Genomic DNA, 16,249 nt, shown 5'->3' with positions numbered 1-16,249 from the left:
TGATGGTGACCCTTCTGACCAATATGAGGTAGTTTTGATTTGTATTTCTCTGATAACTAGTGATGTTGAACATCTCTTCATGTGATTTTTGGCTATCAATATGTCTTCTTTGGAGAAATGCCTTGAATTGGGACTGCTGAGCCAGAATTCACTTACATTCCTTTTGACTTGTAGCAGAGCCTTGTTAAACCTCTTCTGGAAGACCAGGTACCTTGTGGTGCTTCTTCCATTCCTCCTCCCAATCTAAACCTATTCATGGGAAAGGATGTAGTTATCTCATTCATTGAAGAAAACTTCAGTCAGTGAGACTACTATCAAGAGTTATTTCCATTTTTACATGGTTTACCTCAAGTCAAAACTAGGACGCTCTGATTGTGGAATTTGGGCAATAGTCATCAGGCCAGAATGGGGAGCTTTGGCTATGCTCCAGAATCTACCGCTTGTGCCTACGTGCCCAAACCTGGGAGTTGAAGTGCTGCCTATAAAGACCTTTTCTACAGAATCACTCTACAGGTGCTTTGATGGTCAGAAGCATTTTTCCTGGGAGTCTATGTCTCAAGAAGGTCTCAGCTAAGGCAGGCCCCACCCAGAGCCAGTTCCTCCTTTCTAACAGGAATTTACTTCCTACAGCCACCCAAACCCAGAAATTTGCTATAGTTAACCAGCATATTTGATGCCATACAACAGGGCTTCCTGAAGAGCTTAGCTCCTAGGGTAGCATTTTTAAGAAGTGCTGAAAAGAGTACTTTGTTATTTTGCCAGAAAACAGGTTAGGAAGTTGGCAAACTCCTTCCTGAGAGCCCCCCCCTGCTCCTCTGCATTCCATAGGCCCAGATTACTGGGGTTGAACTGAGGACAGTTTCACTTAGCCACTCTTGGAAAAAACACAGAAGAGTGGGAGAAGGGAGCGGAGCCTTCCATCTCCTGAGAAGTGGGGGAGCTAGAGTCTGGACTGACCTTCCAGCCAAACCTATATGGCCCCCTGATTTGCCAAATACTTTCACACAGACATCACTCTAAAACCCAGGGGCCTCAGACAGCAGAACTCTCTCTGCCTCTATGATTTCTTCTCTGGCCACTAATGATGAAGGGAAATGAAACTCTCTTCACAAGTTCAATCACTGCAAGATCATTATAAACCAAGCTGCAAGACTCAAGAAGACCCACCTATTTTGAGAGTGTTTTGGATACACACACAAAAAATTCAAGGTTCCTAACAGAATCCTGAAAGTTCTATTGCAATGGAATCAACCCAGATTGTTAGACTGTTGCCTTCTTTGTTTCTAAGCTGCAAGCACATGGAGAGTCTCAGGAGCATTTAGTGAGTGGATTTAGGGGAAGTTTTGACTACCCATCACATATTCAGATGACTGTGAGGTTTGAGCATGGAGAATGGTAGGACATAGTTCACCTCATTTCAGTTCAGTTCAGTTCAGTCGCTCAGTCGTGTCCGACTCTGCGACCCCATGAATCGTAGCACACCAGGCCTCCCTGTCCATTACCAACTCCTGGAGTTCACTCAGACTCACATCCATTGAGTCAGTGATGCCATCCAGCCATCTCATCCTCGATCATCCCCTTCTCCTCCTGCCCCCAATCCCTCCCAGCATCAAAGTCTTTTCCAATGAGTCAACTCTTCACATGAGGTGGTCAAAGTACTGGAGTTTCAGCTTTAGCATCATTCCGTCCAAAGAAATCCCATGGCTGATCTCCTTCAGAATGGACTGATTGGATCTCCTTGCAGTCCAAGGGACTCTCAAGAGTCTTCTCCAACACCACAGTTCAAAAGCATCAATTCTTCGATGCTCAGCTTTCTTCACAATCCAACTCTCACATCCAGACATGACTACTGGAAAAACCATAGCCTTGACTAGACGGATCTTAGTCGGCAAAGTAATATCTTTGCTTTTGAATATGCTATCTAGGTTGGTCATAACTTTTCTTCCAAAGAGTAAGCGTCCTTTAATTTCATGGCTGCAATCACCATCTGCAGTGATTTTGGAGCCCCCCCCCCCAAAAAAAAAGCCTGACACTGTTTCCACTGTTTCTCCAAGGACATAGTTAGGCTGTGACAATGGTTGTGAAGGTTGATCCCTGCCCTATGGAGGAGTAAATGAATGCTTGACCCTTTAGTCATGGAAAGGGGCAGTGGATGGATCTCTGGGGGCTTTCCAGCTCTTTGCTTTGGTTTTTCTCTTCTAATGAGAAAGAGAGTATTACCCTAAAGGGTGTAGAAGAGTCAACAAAGGGATGGTATGGGAAAACGCTTTGTTGAGCCCACAGAGGCCAGATTGTCCCCCTCCCTACACACACACACACACACACACACACACACACACACACACACAGGAGCTGGAAGAAGAGCTAAATCCAGTACTGTCCTTAGACTTGAGCAGTGGGACCCTCCTCTGAGCCCTGGTCCTGAGGAGGTCCCTCATTCTGGAGTGCCTTTCCTAAAGAAGACTCCCTTCTGGTGTCCAGGAATATCTGGATGGGCAGTGCCATCGGAACAGGGTGCCTTGGGCCCTGACAGAAACCTGCATGGGCCTTGTCTCTGGTCCTGTTTCTCCTCTTCATGGCACTCTCCAACCCTTCAGTGTGTGCATGGGGTTGACCAGTTGCCTTTAGGGGCTCTAGACCTTGTGTTTATGTGGTTGTCCTAGGGCCCTGTAGTTAGTCCAATTCTAGGAGGGTAGCCTGGTGGGCAAATTGCTGCTGTTGGCAGGCATGCTTGTTTTGTGGGATTGTGTAAAGCTGGCCATAAGAAAGGGGCTAATACTATTATATTTAATAGTATTAAATACTGCCCTCCTCCTGATCCTGCCACACACCCCAAGGGGGCAGACCTGCTTGAACCCCTCAAAATCCATACCTCAAAGAGGCATTAGGGATTCGAATCACACCCTCAGCTGTGTTGGTTTGTGCGCAAGGAGGTAAAAACAAAGGACTTTGAGGAGAGAGTGTTTGCTCTTCTTTTTACTATATCTGTGATTGAAGGCCGACTTGCTGGAGTGTCTGGCACCAAGGTTTTCCTCAGGCATGTGGGCTCTGAGGCATCATCAGGCACTTCCCAGCAGAGGGACAAACAGATGTCTGAAAGTGGAAGCTCCCACTGGGTAGGATGTGGCTCATCATTAACTTTCCTTCCGGAACTCAACCAACATGCCTCTTAGGTCGGACCTTGTACTTTTCCCTCCTCTCTCCCTCCCTCCCTCCCTTCTTTCTTTCCTTCCTACATTTCTTCTTTCCCTCCTCTCTTCTTCCGTCTCTTTTTCTTTCTCTCTGATGGCAGTGTGTGTGTGTGTGTGTGGGGGGGGGTGGTTATGGATGGGATTTCCACATGTTTTATTCCACTCTATAAAATGTCAACATGCTTCAGAGCACGCTGCCAGGCCATCTCCCTGAACACCTCAAACACCTGGTGCAGTCCTAACGTTCTCCCCACGCCATTCACGTAGGGTTTAACTGGAACCTCACTGAACTCACCACGATATTTAGTTATACTTTGAAACTTGTTTCGTATTGACAGTCTGTTTCCCTCACTAGAGCATAAACTTTTTGAGGGCAAGAACCATGCATGTCTCATTCTCAGTTAACAAAATAGGTGCTCAGCAAATACTTTCAAATAGTGGCTTGAATGATTTAATCACTGGGCTTGCATTTGGTGGAGTGTTTGTCCATGTGAATTCTACAGTCCGTTTCTTTAAAAACCTTAGGTCATGTACATTGGAGAAATTTCTTGTATATTGCTAGTGTTTTCTTCCTTGGGATGGTCTCCTGAACTGACTTCCAGTTCCTCTGGTATGGATTAAGTGTGCTGGTTTAGAGTATAGGCTTCTGTATCAGATAGACATGGGTTTGAATCCTGGTTCTGGACTATTTTGTAGCTGTGTCACCATGGGTAAGCTATTAATCTTTCTAACCTTTAGTTTTCCCACTTGCAATACAAGGACAAAAATTTCTACCTGAAAGAGTATTATGGTGGCAAGGAGTACAAGATGATGTATACAAAGCAGTTTGTACCTTGGTTGACATATTATAAACACTACAGTCATTAATCCTGATTTTTCTTCAATGTTGTGTGCTTGCTGTTCATAGTCACTCAGTTGTGTCTGACTCTTTGTGAACCCATGGACTGTAGCCCGTCAAGTTCTTTTGTCCATGGGATTCTCCAGGCAAGAATACTGGAGTGGGTTGCCATGCCCTCCTCCAGGGGATCTTCCAAACTCGAGGGTCAAACATTGGTCTCCCACATTGCAGAAGAATTCTTTACCATCTGAGCGGCCAGGGAAACCCAAGAATACTGGAGTGGGTAGCCTGGCTAAGAATTGAACTGGGGTCCCAGGAATTGAACTGGGGTTTCCTGCATTGCTTGCAGATTCTTTATCAGGTGAGTTAACTGGGAAGCCCTTTTCTTCAGTGCCTACTGCTAACCACTGGTTCTGTGCTTACCCTGAGGATACAGAGATGAACAGGATGCCTTTCAAATCTCCCAGTCCACATATGAAGGGGCCTGATCACAGACCTGGACATGAGGATGAGGCAGGACTGGCTCTCAGACCTCAGAGATTGGACCAGAAGCCTGAGTGGAAGATAGGGTGGTGGGAAGAAGGAAGGGAGGGGAGGAAAGAGAAAGTGAAAGTGCTAGTCACTCAGTCGTGTTCGATTCTTTGCAACCCCATGGACTATAGCCCTCCAAGCCCCTTTGTTCATGGAATTCTCCAGGCTAAAACACTGGGGGGGGGGTGCAGAAGATCCCTTCTGCAGGGGATCTTTCCAAACCAGGGATCGAATCTGGGGTCTCTTGCATTGCAGGCAGATTCTGTATGGTATGAGCTACCAGGGAAGCCCAGGGAGGGGAGAGGGGAGGACAAAATCCCTTCCCAGGTGAGGGCATGGTCCAAAAAATGATGGACAGGAGAGAGACTTAGGAGAGTAAGAGTGAGGCATGGGGCCACAGAGGTGTCAAGTGGAGGCTGAAGCCGGCCCTGAGTGGCAGATTCTTTTAGTGCTGCTTCAGTCATGTCCAAGTCTGTGCAACCACATAGATGGCAGCCCATCAGGCTCCCCCATCCCTGGGATTCTCCAGGCAAGAACACTAGAGTGGGTTGCTATTTCCTTCTCCAATGCATGAAAGTGAAAAGTGAAAGTGAAGGTGCTGTCATGTCTGACTCTTCACGACCCCATGGACTACAGCCTACTAGGCTCCTCCATCCATGGGATTTTCCAAGCAAGAGTACTGGAGTGGGTTGTCATTGCCTTCTCTGATTCTTTTACTAAGCCTTAGCTGAAGAATTGATGCTTTTAAACTGTGGCGTTGGAGAAGACTCCTGAGAGTCCCTTGGACTGCAGGGAGATCCAACCAGTCCATTGTGAAGGAGGTTAGCTCAGGGATTTCTTTGGAAGGAATGATGCTGAAGCTGAAACTCCAGTACTTTGACCACCTCATGTGAAGAGCTGACTCATTGGTAAAGGCTCTGATGCTGGGAGGGATTGGGGGCAGGAGGAGAAGGGGATGACAGAGGATGAGATGGTTGGATGGCATCACTGACTCAATGGACATGAGTCTGAGTGAACTCTGGGAGTTGGTGATGGACAGGGAGGCCTGGCGTGCTGTGATTCATGGGGTCTCAAAGAGTCGGACAAGACTGAGCGACTGAACTGAACTGAGTAAAACTTCAGGCAGAGTGGAAAGGAGGTGTTGAGGGCTGGTCAGACACTATTCTCAAGGAGTTTAGAGCTTAGTAAGGGAGGCTGACAGATAAGCAAATAATAATATAAATAAGGGTAAGCATGTGTGCAAAGTCCAGAGAAAGCACAAAGGAAGGACCAATGGGAGGGAAGTTGCATGATGGGTGTGATGGGAGGAACCAAAGCAGGTTTCCCAAAGGAAGGGCCTAGGAGGGTTTAGGGGGATGGGAGGGAATTTACTGAGAAGCAGAATGGGTGGAGGGTCAGAACATTAAAAGGAGGAATGAAGTAGAATGGCATGCTTGGGTGTTCCATAATAATTAGGGCTTTCTCTGACTGTCAGAAAAAGAAACACAAAAAAGGCAAAATGGTTGTTTGAGGAGGCCTTAAAAATAGCTGAGAAAAGAAGAGAAGCTAAAGGCAAAGGAGAAAAGGAAAGATACCCATTTTAATGCAGAGCTCCAAAGAATAGCAAGGAGAGATAAGAAAGCCTTTCTCAGTGGTCAATGCAAAGAAATAGAGGAAAACAATAGAATGGGAAACTAGAGATCTCTTCAAGAAAATTAAAGATGCCAAGGGAACATTTCATAAGAAGATGGGCACAATAAAGGACAGAAACAGTATGGACCTAACAGAAGCAGAGGATATTAAGAAGAGGTGGCAAGAATACACAGAAGAACTATATTGAAAACATCTTCATGACCCAGATAACCACAATGATGTGAACACTCGCCAGACATCCTGGAATGAGAAGTCAAGTGGTCCTTAGGAAGCATTACAATGAACAAAGTTAGTGGAGATGATGGAATTCCAGTTGATCTATTTCAAATCCTAAAAGATGATACTGCGAAAATGTTGCACTCAATATACCAGCAAATTTGGAAAACTCAGCAGTGGCCACAGGACTGGAAAAATGTCAGTTTTCATTCCAGTCCCAAAGAAAGGCAATGCCAAAGAATGCTCAAACTACTGCACAATTACACTCATCTCACATGCTAGTAAAGTGATGCTCAAAATTCTCCAAGCCAGGCTTCAACAGTACGTGAATCATGAACTTACTGATGTTCAAGCTGGATTTAGAAAAGGCAGAGGAACCAGATATCAAATTGCCAACATCTGCTGGATCATGGAAAAAGCAAGAGAGTTCCAGAAAAATATCTATTTCTGCTTTATTGACTATACCAAAGCCTTTGACTGTGTGGATCACAATGAACTATGGAAAATTCTGAAAGAGATGGGAATACCAGACCACCTGAATGGCCTCTTGAGAAACCTATATGCAGGTCAGGAAGCAACAGTCAGAACTGGACATGGAACAACAGACTGGTTCCAAATAGGAAAGGGAGTACGTCAAGGCTGTATATTGTCCCCCTGCTTATTTAACTTATATGCAGAGTATATCATGAGAAATGTTGGGCTGGAAGAAGCACAAGCTGGAATCAAGATTGCTGAGAGAAATATCAATATCCTCAGATATGCAGATGACACCACCCTTATGGCAGAAAGTGAAGAGGAACTAAAAAGCCTCTTGATGAAAGTGAAAGAGGAGAGTGAAAAAGTTGGCTTAAAGCTCAACATTCAGAAAACGAAGAACATGGCGTCTGATCCCATCACTTCATGGCAAATAGATGGAGAAACAACGGAAATAGTGACAGACTATTTTCTTGGGCTCCAAAATCACTGCAGATGGTGATTGCAGCCATGAAATCAAAAGACACTTGCTCCTGGAAGAAAAGCTATAACCAACTTAGACAGCATATTCAAAAGCAGAGACATTACTTTGCCGACAAATGTCCATCTAGTCAAAGCTATGGTTTTTCCAGTAGTCATGTATAAATTTGAGAGATAGACTATAAAGAGATCTGAGCAACAAAGAATTGATGCTTTTGAACTGTGTTGTTGGAGAAGACTCTTGAGAGTCCCTTGGACTGCAAGGAGATCCAGCCAGTCCATCCTAAAGGAAATCAATCCTGAATATTCATTGGAGGAACTGATGCTGAAGCTGAAACTCCAATACTTTGGCTACCTGATGTGAAGAACAGACTCATTTGAAAAGCCCCTGATGCTTGGAAAGATTGAAGGCGGGAGGAGAAGGGGACGACAGAGGATAAGATGGTTGCATGGCATCACCCACTCAATGGACATGAGTTTGAGTAAGGTCTGGGAGTTGGTGATGGACAGGGAAGCCTGAGTGCTACTGTCCACGGGGTCGCAAAGAGTTAGACACGACTAACCGACTGAATACCCACTCCAGTGTTCTTTCTTGACTGGAGAATCCCAGGTACAGGGGAGCGTGGTGGGCTGCCATCTATGGGGTCACACACAGTTGAACACGACTGAAGCAACTTAGCAGCAGCAGCAGTAGCAGAGCGACTGAATTGAACTGAACTGGCTGTCAGGCGTGCATGGACTGGGCTGGGAGAAGGCATTTGGTGAACCGTCTTCAATGGACACGTCCTTGAACAGTCCTGACATATTTCTTTATTTTTTTTTTTTTTAAGTGTTGAATCTGATCCATTTTATTTTTTTTTTATTTTTTTTTTATTTTTAGTTTTTTATTTTTTACATTTTAAAATCTTTAATTCTTACATGCATTCCCAAACATGAACCCCCCTCCCACCTCCCTCCCCATAACATCTTTCTGGGTCATCCCCATGCACCAGCCCCAAGCATGCTGCATCCTGCGTCAGACATAGACTGGCGATTCAATTCACATGATAGTATACATGTTAGAATGTCATTCTCCCAAATCATCCCACCCTCTCCCTCTCCCTCTGAGTCCAAAAGTCCGTTATACACATCTGTGTCTCTTTCCCTGTCTTGCATACAGGGTCGTCATTGCCATCTTCCTAAATTCCATATATATGTGTTAGTATACTGTATTGGTGTTTTTCTTTCTGGCTTACTTCACTCTGTATAATCGGCTCCAGTTTCATCCATCTCATCAGAACTGATTCAAATGGATTCTTTTTAACGGCTGAGTAATACTCCATTGTGTATATGTACCACAGCTTTCTTATCCATTCATCTGCTGATGGACATCTAGGTTGTTTCCATGTCCTGGCTATTATAAACAGTGCTGCGGTGAACATTGGGGTACATGTGTCTCTTTCAATTCTGGTTTCCTCGGTGTGTATGCCCAGAAGTGGGATTGCTGGGTCATAAGGTAGTTCTATTTGCAATTTTTTAAGGAATCTCCACACTGTTCTCCATAGTGGCTGTACTAGTTTGCATTCCCACCAACAGTGTAGGAGGGTTCCCTTTTCTCCACACCCTCTCCAGCATTTATTGCTTGCAGATTTTTGGATCGCAGCCATTCTGACTGGTGTGAAGTGGTACCTCATTGTGGTTTTGATTTGCATTTCTCTAATAATGAGTGATGTTGAGCATCTTTTCATGTGTTTGTTAGCCATCCGTATGTCTTCTTTGGAGAAATGTCTATAAAACTCCTAGAGGAGAACATAGGCAAAACACTCTCCGACATAAATCACAGCAGGATCCTCTATGATCCACCTCCCAGAATGTTGGAAATAAAAGCAAAAATAAACAAATGGGATCTAATTAAAATTAAAAGCTTCTGCACAACAAAGGAAAATATAAGCAAGGTGAAAAGACAGCCTTCTTTTTTTTTTTTTTTTTAAATTTTTAGTTTTTTATTTTTTAAATTTTAAAATCTTTAATTCTTACATGCATTCCCAAACATGAACCCCCCTCCCACCTCCCTCCCCACAACATCTTTCTGGGTCATCCCCATGCACCAGCCCCAAGCATGCTGCATCCTGCGTCAGACATAGACTGGCGATTTAATTCACATGATAGTATACATGTTAGAATGTCATTCTCCCAAATCATCCCACCCTCTCCCTCTCCCTCTGAGTCCAAAAGTCTGTTATACACATCTGTGTCTCTTTCCCTGTCTTGCATACAGGGTCGTCATTGCCATCTTCCTAAATTCCATATATATGCGTTAGTATACTGTATTGGTGTTTTTCTTTCTGGCTTACTTCACTCTGTATAATCGGCTCCAGTTTCATCCATCTCATCAGAACTGATTCAAATGAATTCTTTTTAACGGCTGAGTAATACTCCATTGTGTATATGTACCACAGCTTTCTTATCCATTCATCTGCTGATGGACATCTAGGTTGTTTCCATGTCCTGGCTATTATAAACAGTGCTGCGATGAACATTGGGGTACATGTGTCTCTTTCAATTCTGGTTTCCTCGGTGTGTATGCCCAGAAGTGGGATTGCTGGGTCATAAGGTAGTTCTATTTGCAATTTTTTAAGGAATCTCCACACTGTTCTCCATAGTGGCTGTACTAGTTTGCATTCCCACCAACAGTGTAGGAGGGTTCCCTTTTCTCCACAGCCTCTCCAGCATTTATTGCTTGCAGATTTTTGGATCGCAGCCATTCTGACTGGTGTGAAGTGGTACCTCATTGTGGTTTTGATTTGCATTTCTCTAATAATGAGTGATGTTGAGCATCTTTTCATGTGTTTGTTAGCCATCCGTATGTCTTCTTTGGAGAAATGTCTATAAAACTCCTAGAGGAGAACATAGGCAAAACACTCTCCGACATAAATCACAGCAGGATCCTCTATGATCCACCTCCCAGAATGTTGGAAATAAAAGCAAAAATAAACAAATGGGATCTAATTAAAATTAAAAGCTTCTGCACAACAAAGGAAAATATAAGCAAGGTGAAAAGACAGCCTTCTTTTTTTTTTTTTTTTTAAATTTTTAGTTTTTTATTTTTTAAATTTTAAAATCTTTAATTCTTACATGCATTCCCAAACATGAACCCCCCTCCCACCTCCCTCCCCACAACATCTTTCTGGGTCATCCCCATGCACCAGCCCCAAGCATGCTGCATCCTGCGTCAGACATAGACTGGCGATTTAATTCACATGATAGTATACATGTTAGAATGTCATTCTCCCAAATCATCCCACCCTCTCCCTCTCCCTCTGAGTCCAAAAGTCTGTTATACACATCTGTGTCTCTTTCCCTGTCTTGCATACAGGGTCGTCATTGCCATCTTCCTAAATTCCATATATATGCGTTAGTATACTGTATTGGTGTTTTTCTTTCTGGCTTACTTCACTCTGTATAATCGGCTCCAGTTTCATCCATCTCATCAGAACTGATTCAAATGAATTCTTTTTAACGGCTGAGTAATACTCCATTGTGTATATGTACCACAGCTTTCTTATCCATTCATCTGCTGATGGACATCTAGGTTGTTTCCATGTCCTGGCTATTATAAACAGTGCTGCGATGAACATTGGGGTACATGTGTCTCTTTCAATTCTGGTTTCCTCGGTGTGTATGCCCAGAAGTGGGATTGCTGGGTCATAAGGTAGTTCTATTTGCAATTTTTTAAGGAATCTCCACACTGTTCTCCATAGTGGCTGTACTAGTTTGCATTCCCACCAACAGTGTAGGAGGGTTCCCTTTTCTCCACAGCCTCTCCAGCATTTATTGCTTGCAGATTTTTGGATCGCAGCCATTCTGACTGGTGTGAAGTGGTACCTCATTGTGGTTTTGATTTGCATTTCTCTAATAATGAGTGATGTTGAGCATCTTTTCATGTGTTTGTTAGCCATCCGTATGTCTTCTTTGGAGAAATGTCTATTTAGTTCTTTGGCCCATTTTTTGATTGGGTCGTTTATTTTTCTGGAGTTGAGCTGCATAAGTTGCTTGTATATTTTTGAGATTAGTTGTTTGTCAGTTGCTTCATTTGCTATTATTTTCTCCCATTCAGATGGCTAAGACAGCCTTCTGAATGGGAGAAAATAATAGCTAATGAAGCAACTGACAAACAACTAATCTCAAAAATATACAAGCAACTTCTGCAGCTCAATTCCAGAAAAATAAACGACCCTATCAAAAAATGGGCCAAAGAACTAAATAGACATTTCTCCAAAGAAGACATACGGATGGCTAACAAACACATGAAAAGATGCTCAACATCACTCATTATTAGAGAAATGCAAATCAAAACCACAATGAGGTACCACTTCACACCTGACATATTTCTTTAAAGTGAGCAAGTCCTCCTGTAGAATGAAGCAGGAAACCGTAACATCTGGTGCTCCCCGTTCTCCTTGGTCTAAGTGGACCAGGTAGAAATTGGACACTGGAGTCTCACAGAACTCTTCTGCTTACCACTGTGGGAATTGAGCAAGTTCCAGAACCCCTCTAAACTCTGGTTTCCTCATCAGTAAAGCAGATAAAATGGTGTACACCTGATAAGGATGTTGTTATAATTAAATGAGATAATGCATGTAAAGAGTTTTGCATAGAAACCAATATGTAACATGCTCTTGGTACATATTGGTAGCATCTAACATATTTATTTATCCATTCATTCATTTATGCATGTGTTGGTTCACCATTTAATATCAGACATTGGGAACACAGGGATTAATAAAGTTTAGTCCCTGCCCATAAGAAGTCTCTGATGGGTGTTTGTGTGGGAGGGCAGACAAACAGATGATTACTGTGCTGTGTGAGTGTGATAAGTGCTATGGCAAAGACATCTACAAAGTGATGACAGCAGCACAGATGAAGGGCACACTGGTTGCCATGGTGGCGATGACGATGATCAGAGCCTGGGCTAAATGTTGAGGAGAGGGCTCTAGTGCCTAGGAGCCAGATTAAGGCCAGCCTTGAAAGTCAAGTCAAGGCCATTAGCCCTTATCCTGAAGGCTATAGGAGCTTGCCAAAAAGTCTCAAGTGGTGGAGAGACCTGATCCCATATGTGTACAGGAAGGTCACCCTGGCCCCTGTGAGAGCAGCCAGGAAGCCCAAAGGCTTTGAGTGAGAAATATCAATAAAGAAATCCCATCAAGAAACCGGGGGTCCCAAGGAGGTTGAAGAGCCAAGATCTACTGTGGCAGGGCAGTTAGAGGCCTGGACTGGTGAGAGTTTTTGGTCAGAGTTCATATTTCTCTTAAAACATGCAAAAAGGCTAAAGATTTGGTCATTCACAGTTTATTTTTTATTTAAAATGACAACTCAGCTAAGGCTAGCAGGAATACTATTTATCTGAATTGGCTTCTCACACTAAAAGTTTTATTGTCTAAATATTCCATACTATGTTTCAGAGAAATATGATTTGATCCAAAAATATGTTTCTCTTCTACTATGCTTGACATCAAGATTTACCATATCTTAAACCTGGTGAGCATATTGGAGAAATCATGGAGTGAATATCTGGACTGTCCATCTCACATAGTGGGTGCTTTATAAATCTTGCATTTCTCTGCTTTACATATGTCTGAATAGTGTCCAATGGAATTGAAAGTATTTGTTCACGTGGTTACTTACAGAGTTCCTAATCAAATTCTTGACATTGTCCATGACATCTTGCATTTATTTATTTACTTGTTATTTGAAAATTTATTTATTTATTTGGCTGCGTCAGATCTTACTTGTGGCACACAGGGTCTTCGCTGTGTCATCCAAGATCCTTGTTGCCACTCACGGACTCTCGCTGTGGCGCATGGACTCTGGAGCACTTGGGCTCAGTAGTTGTGGCCTGTGGGCTTAGTTGCTCCGTGGCATGTGGGATCTTGGTTCCCAGACCAGGATTGAATGGTATCCCTTGAACTGTACAGTGGACTCTTATTCACTGGACCATCAGGGAAGTTCCAACACCTTGTATTTAGCAATGGGTTTTCAGAGATGAATGCCATAGGAACACAGCATCCACTGATACACCTTTGTACTCCTGAGCTCTTATGTAATTCAGGTGCTTGTTGAGTAGCATCTTAATTGACCAAGAGTAAGGAAGAATGTCAGACTTTCCAGAACTTTATTTCATTGCTTTTAGTAAACTCTTTCCTGGGCCCTTGTGCCCCCTCAGTAACCATGTTCTCTGCTTCAAATAGCTTGAGCGCACTGATCTCATCAGCATCAGCACCTCCCATGCACTGGGTCTTCTCTGGGGGCTTTGTTTTGAATCAGAAGATAGGTGGTACCTGCCTCAGGTGGTATCCTGGACAAAAAAGTTAACTTGAGCATTTTTGATCAGTGTTATTAATGCTTCTGCTTCTCCTGTCTAAAAGAATTGTGTGGCATATGTTCTAATGATGTTTTTGATACCGTACTAAGACTGTGCTTCTTTGTGGTATGAACAAAAGGCTATTTGGTCTGGGATATTTCCAAATGCCCGCACATGCTCAGTCATGTCCTACTCTTTGTGACCCCGTGGATAGTAGCCTGCCAGACTTCTCCATCCATGGAATTCTCCAGGAAAGAATACTGGCATGGGTTGCCATGCCTTCCTCCAGGGGATCTTCACGACTTAGCAAGTGACTTAGCAAGTGACTTAGCAAGAGTTATTTGTATATTTTTGGATAACATTTCTTTATCAGACATGTCTTTGGCAAGTATTTTCTCTAAGTCTGTGGCTTTTCTTCTTCTTCTTTTGACAGTGTCTTTCACAGAGTAGACATTTATTTTTGAAGTTTAGCTTATCCATTATTTCTTTTATGGATTGTGTCTTAGGTGTTGTATCTAGAAAGTTATCAAGCCCAGGCTCATCTAGATTTGCTCCTAGTTCATCCTTTAAATTTTCTGAATAATCCCTCCATCCCCATTTTACAAACTTAGAGAGATCGAGTTATTATCCAGAGCCCCTCAATCAGTAAATGGTGGGACTGGATTCAAACACAGGTCTGTTTAACCTCAAAGCCCAGCCAGGAGGGTGTCTCCTTCCTTCCAGAGCTGCTGTCTCAAAAGCAACTCTGCAGGGGAATCTGACTGGCTGTCTTCCAGGGTTGGATGAGGTCTCTTTCAACATGGAGATTCTAGGTCACAGATCTGAGTAAACAGGTGAATGGGCATTCTCCTTCTTCTCCCTTATGATTTTTCTTCATCCTGAGAAAGGCAGCTCCCTGCCGTTGGGGATGATGGACTGTAAAATTTTGACTGAACTAGGGGGTTTGAGTGCCTCATTTTTGTTGATGGGATTTGAGAGAATCTGAGGGAGATGGTGCATGAGCAAATGGAGAGTTAATGAGTTTTTACAATGTTGTTATAAACTTTATGATGTGAGTTGATTGTTTCATGTAGCCTCGTAAAACAAGTTGGAGATGGCGGGGGGTGATTACATCACTCCCTCTGCCTGTGGGACAGAGATGAAGCTTTCCCTGGTGCTTGGGATTGTTTCCTGGTGCTCCATGCAGACCAGCCTAGTTTTCCAATCTTAATATATTCCTTTAAGTAAGTGTAGAGAAAAACAGAGGAAGCAGGAGGAACATATTAGCTTAACTTTTTGCACTGACATTCTTCCTGGAGGAGATGGCAACCCACTTCAGTATTCCTGCCTAGAGAATCCCAGGGACAGTGGAGCCTGACTGGCTACACACAGTCCTTGCAAATTCTTGGCAAAAATAAAAAACCAATGTCACAGCAGAGCACCAAGACTTACAGAACCAAAACTGTTTGGTTTGTACAGTAAGTAAATAAGCCAGTTACGCATTTCCTGGACAGCTGGCAAAAGTTTGGTCACCATAGCCACTACCTCATCAAGCTGCTCTGCTTACACAAGTTGTCAGCCTCTGTCCCAACCCCAAACTCCCTGAGGAGGAGGAGCTGGGCCTTGTCCATTCCTTATTTATAACTGGCTGAGAGTGAGGGGGAGGGACAGGCAGGGTTGGTCCCTGTGCAGGCTGCTGGCCCGAGTTACATCCACAAATGCCTTGGAAGCGGCAGGCTGACAGCATCCTTCTTCTCACACTCCTGGGTCTGTCTGGGCTGGTTGGTGCAGTCACCAGAACATACCACATTGGGATTGTGGAAGAATACTGGAACTATGTGCCCCAAGGGAAGAACGTCATTACTGGGAAAAGCTTCGCAGAAGACAAGTGAGTGAACTTGGGATCCTCAGAGACTCCAGCTTGTATTCCTTGGGCCACTACAATGGTTGGTGGTGGTTTTGTTTAGTTACTCAGTGGGGTCCAACTCTTTGGGACTCAATGGACTGTAGCCTACCAGGCTGCTCTGTCCATGGGATTTTCTTGGCAAGAATATTGGAGTGGGTTTCCATTTCCTTCTCCAGGGGATCTTCCCCACCCAGGAATCAAATCCCTGTCTTCTGCCCTGGCAGGTGGGTTCTTTATCACTGAGCCACCTGGGAAGCCCATACAATGGGTATGAGTTGATCTAGATAAACAGGAAGGCTTTGTGTTTGCTTAGAGAGCTCTTGCATGGGCAAGTGTGTAATTTGGGAGAGAGATTCTTAGTTCTACCTGTTCACTTTGTCTGTAAAGAGTCATATACACAGCCAGGTATTCTGAATAATGACCTATTTTTTAATATGGGCAATTTTCCCTAGATACCACTAAGAACTTCTAGGGATTCTGGACTCACTTTGCCAAAAAAAGTTAAACTTTGAGATAAAAATTTGAGAATTTTCAAGAATTCTTCGCTGTTAAAATACACAGTGTTTTCTTAGTTTTAATTTTTGGAATGAAATATAATCATTAGAGATAAATATGCCATAGGTAGTTACACTTTGGTTTTGGTTTGCAATGTTTAAAAGAGG

The 16,249-nt window shown here is 43.5% G+C and overlaps 1 protein-coding gene across 1 annotated transcript in view; it reads left to right on the top strand.

Annotated features, from left to right (window-relative positions):
• Positions 1 to 15,399: 15,399 nt before the first annotated feature.
• Positions 15,400 to 16,249, top strand: part of HEPHL1 (hephaestin like 1) — a 90,716-nt gene continuing 89,866 nt past the window's right edge. The window contains exon 1 of the mRNA XM_069566543.1: positions 15,400 to 15,569. Coding sequence (XP_069422644.1) covers positions 15,400 to 15,569 — 170 coding nt within the window. The remainder of the gene's footprint in view (positions 15,570 to 16,249) is intronic.

This window comes from Ovis canadensis, chromosome 21 (genome assembly GCF_042477335.2).
Source record: "Ovis canadensis isolate MfBH-ARS-UI-01 breed Bighorn chromosome 21, ARS-UI_OviCan_v2, whole genome shotgun sequence".
Classification (NCBI taxonomy): Eukaryota; Metazoa; Chordata; class Mammalia; order Artiodactyla; family Bovidae; genus Ovis; species Ovis canadensis.
Note: the sequence above shows the minus strand (reverse complement) of the source record. Positions and strands in the feature narration are given on the sequence as shown.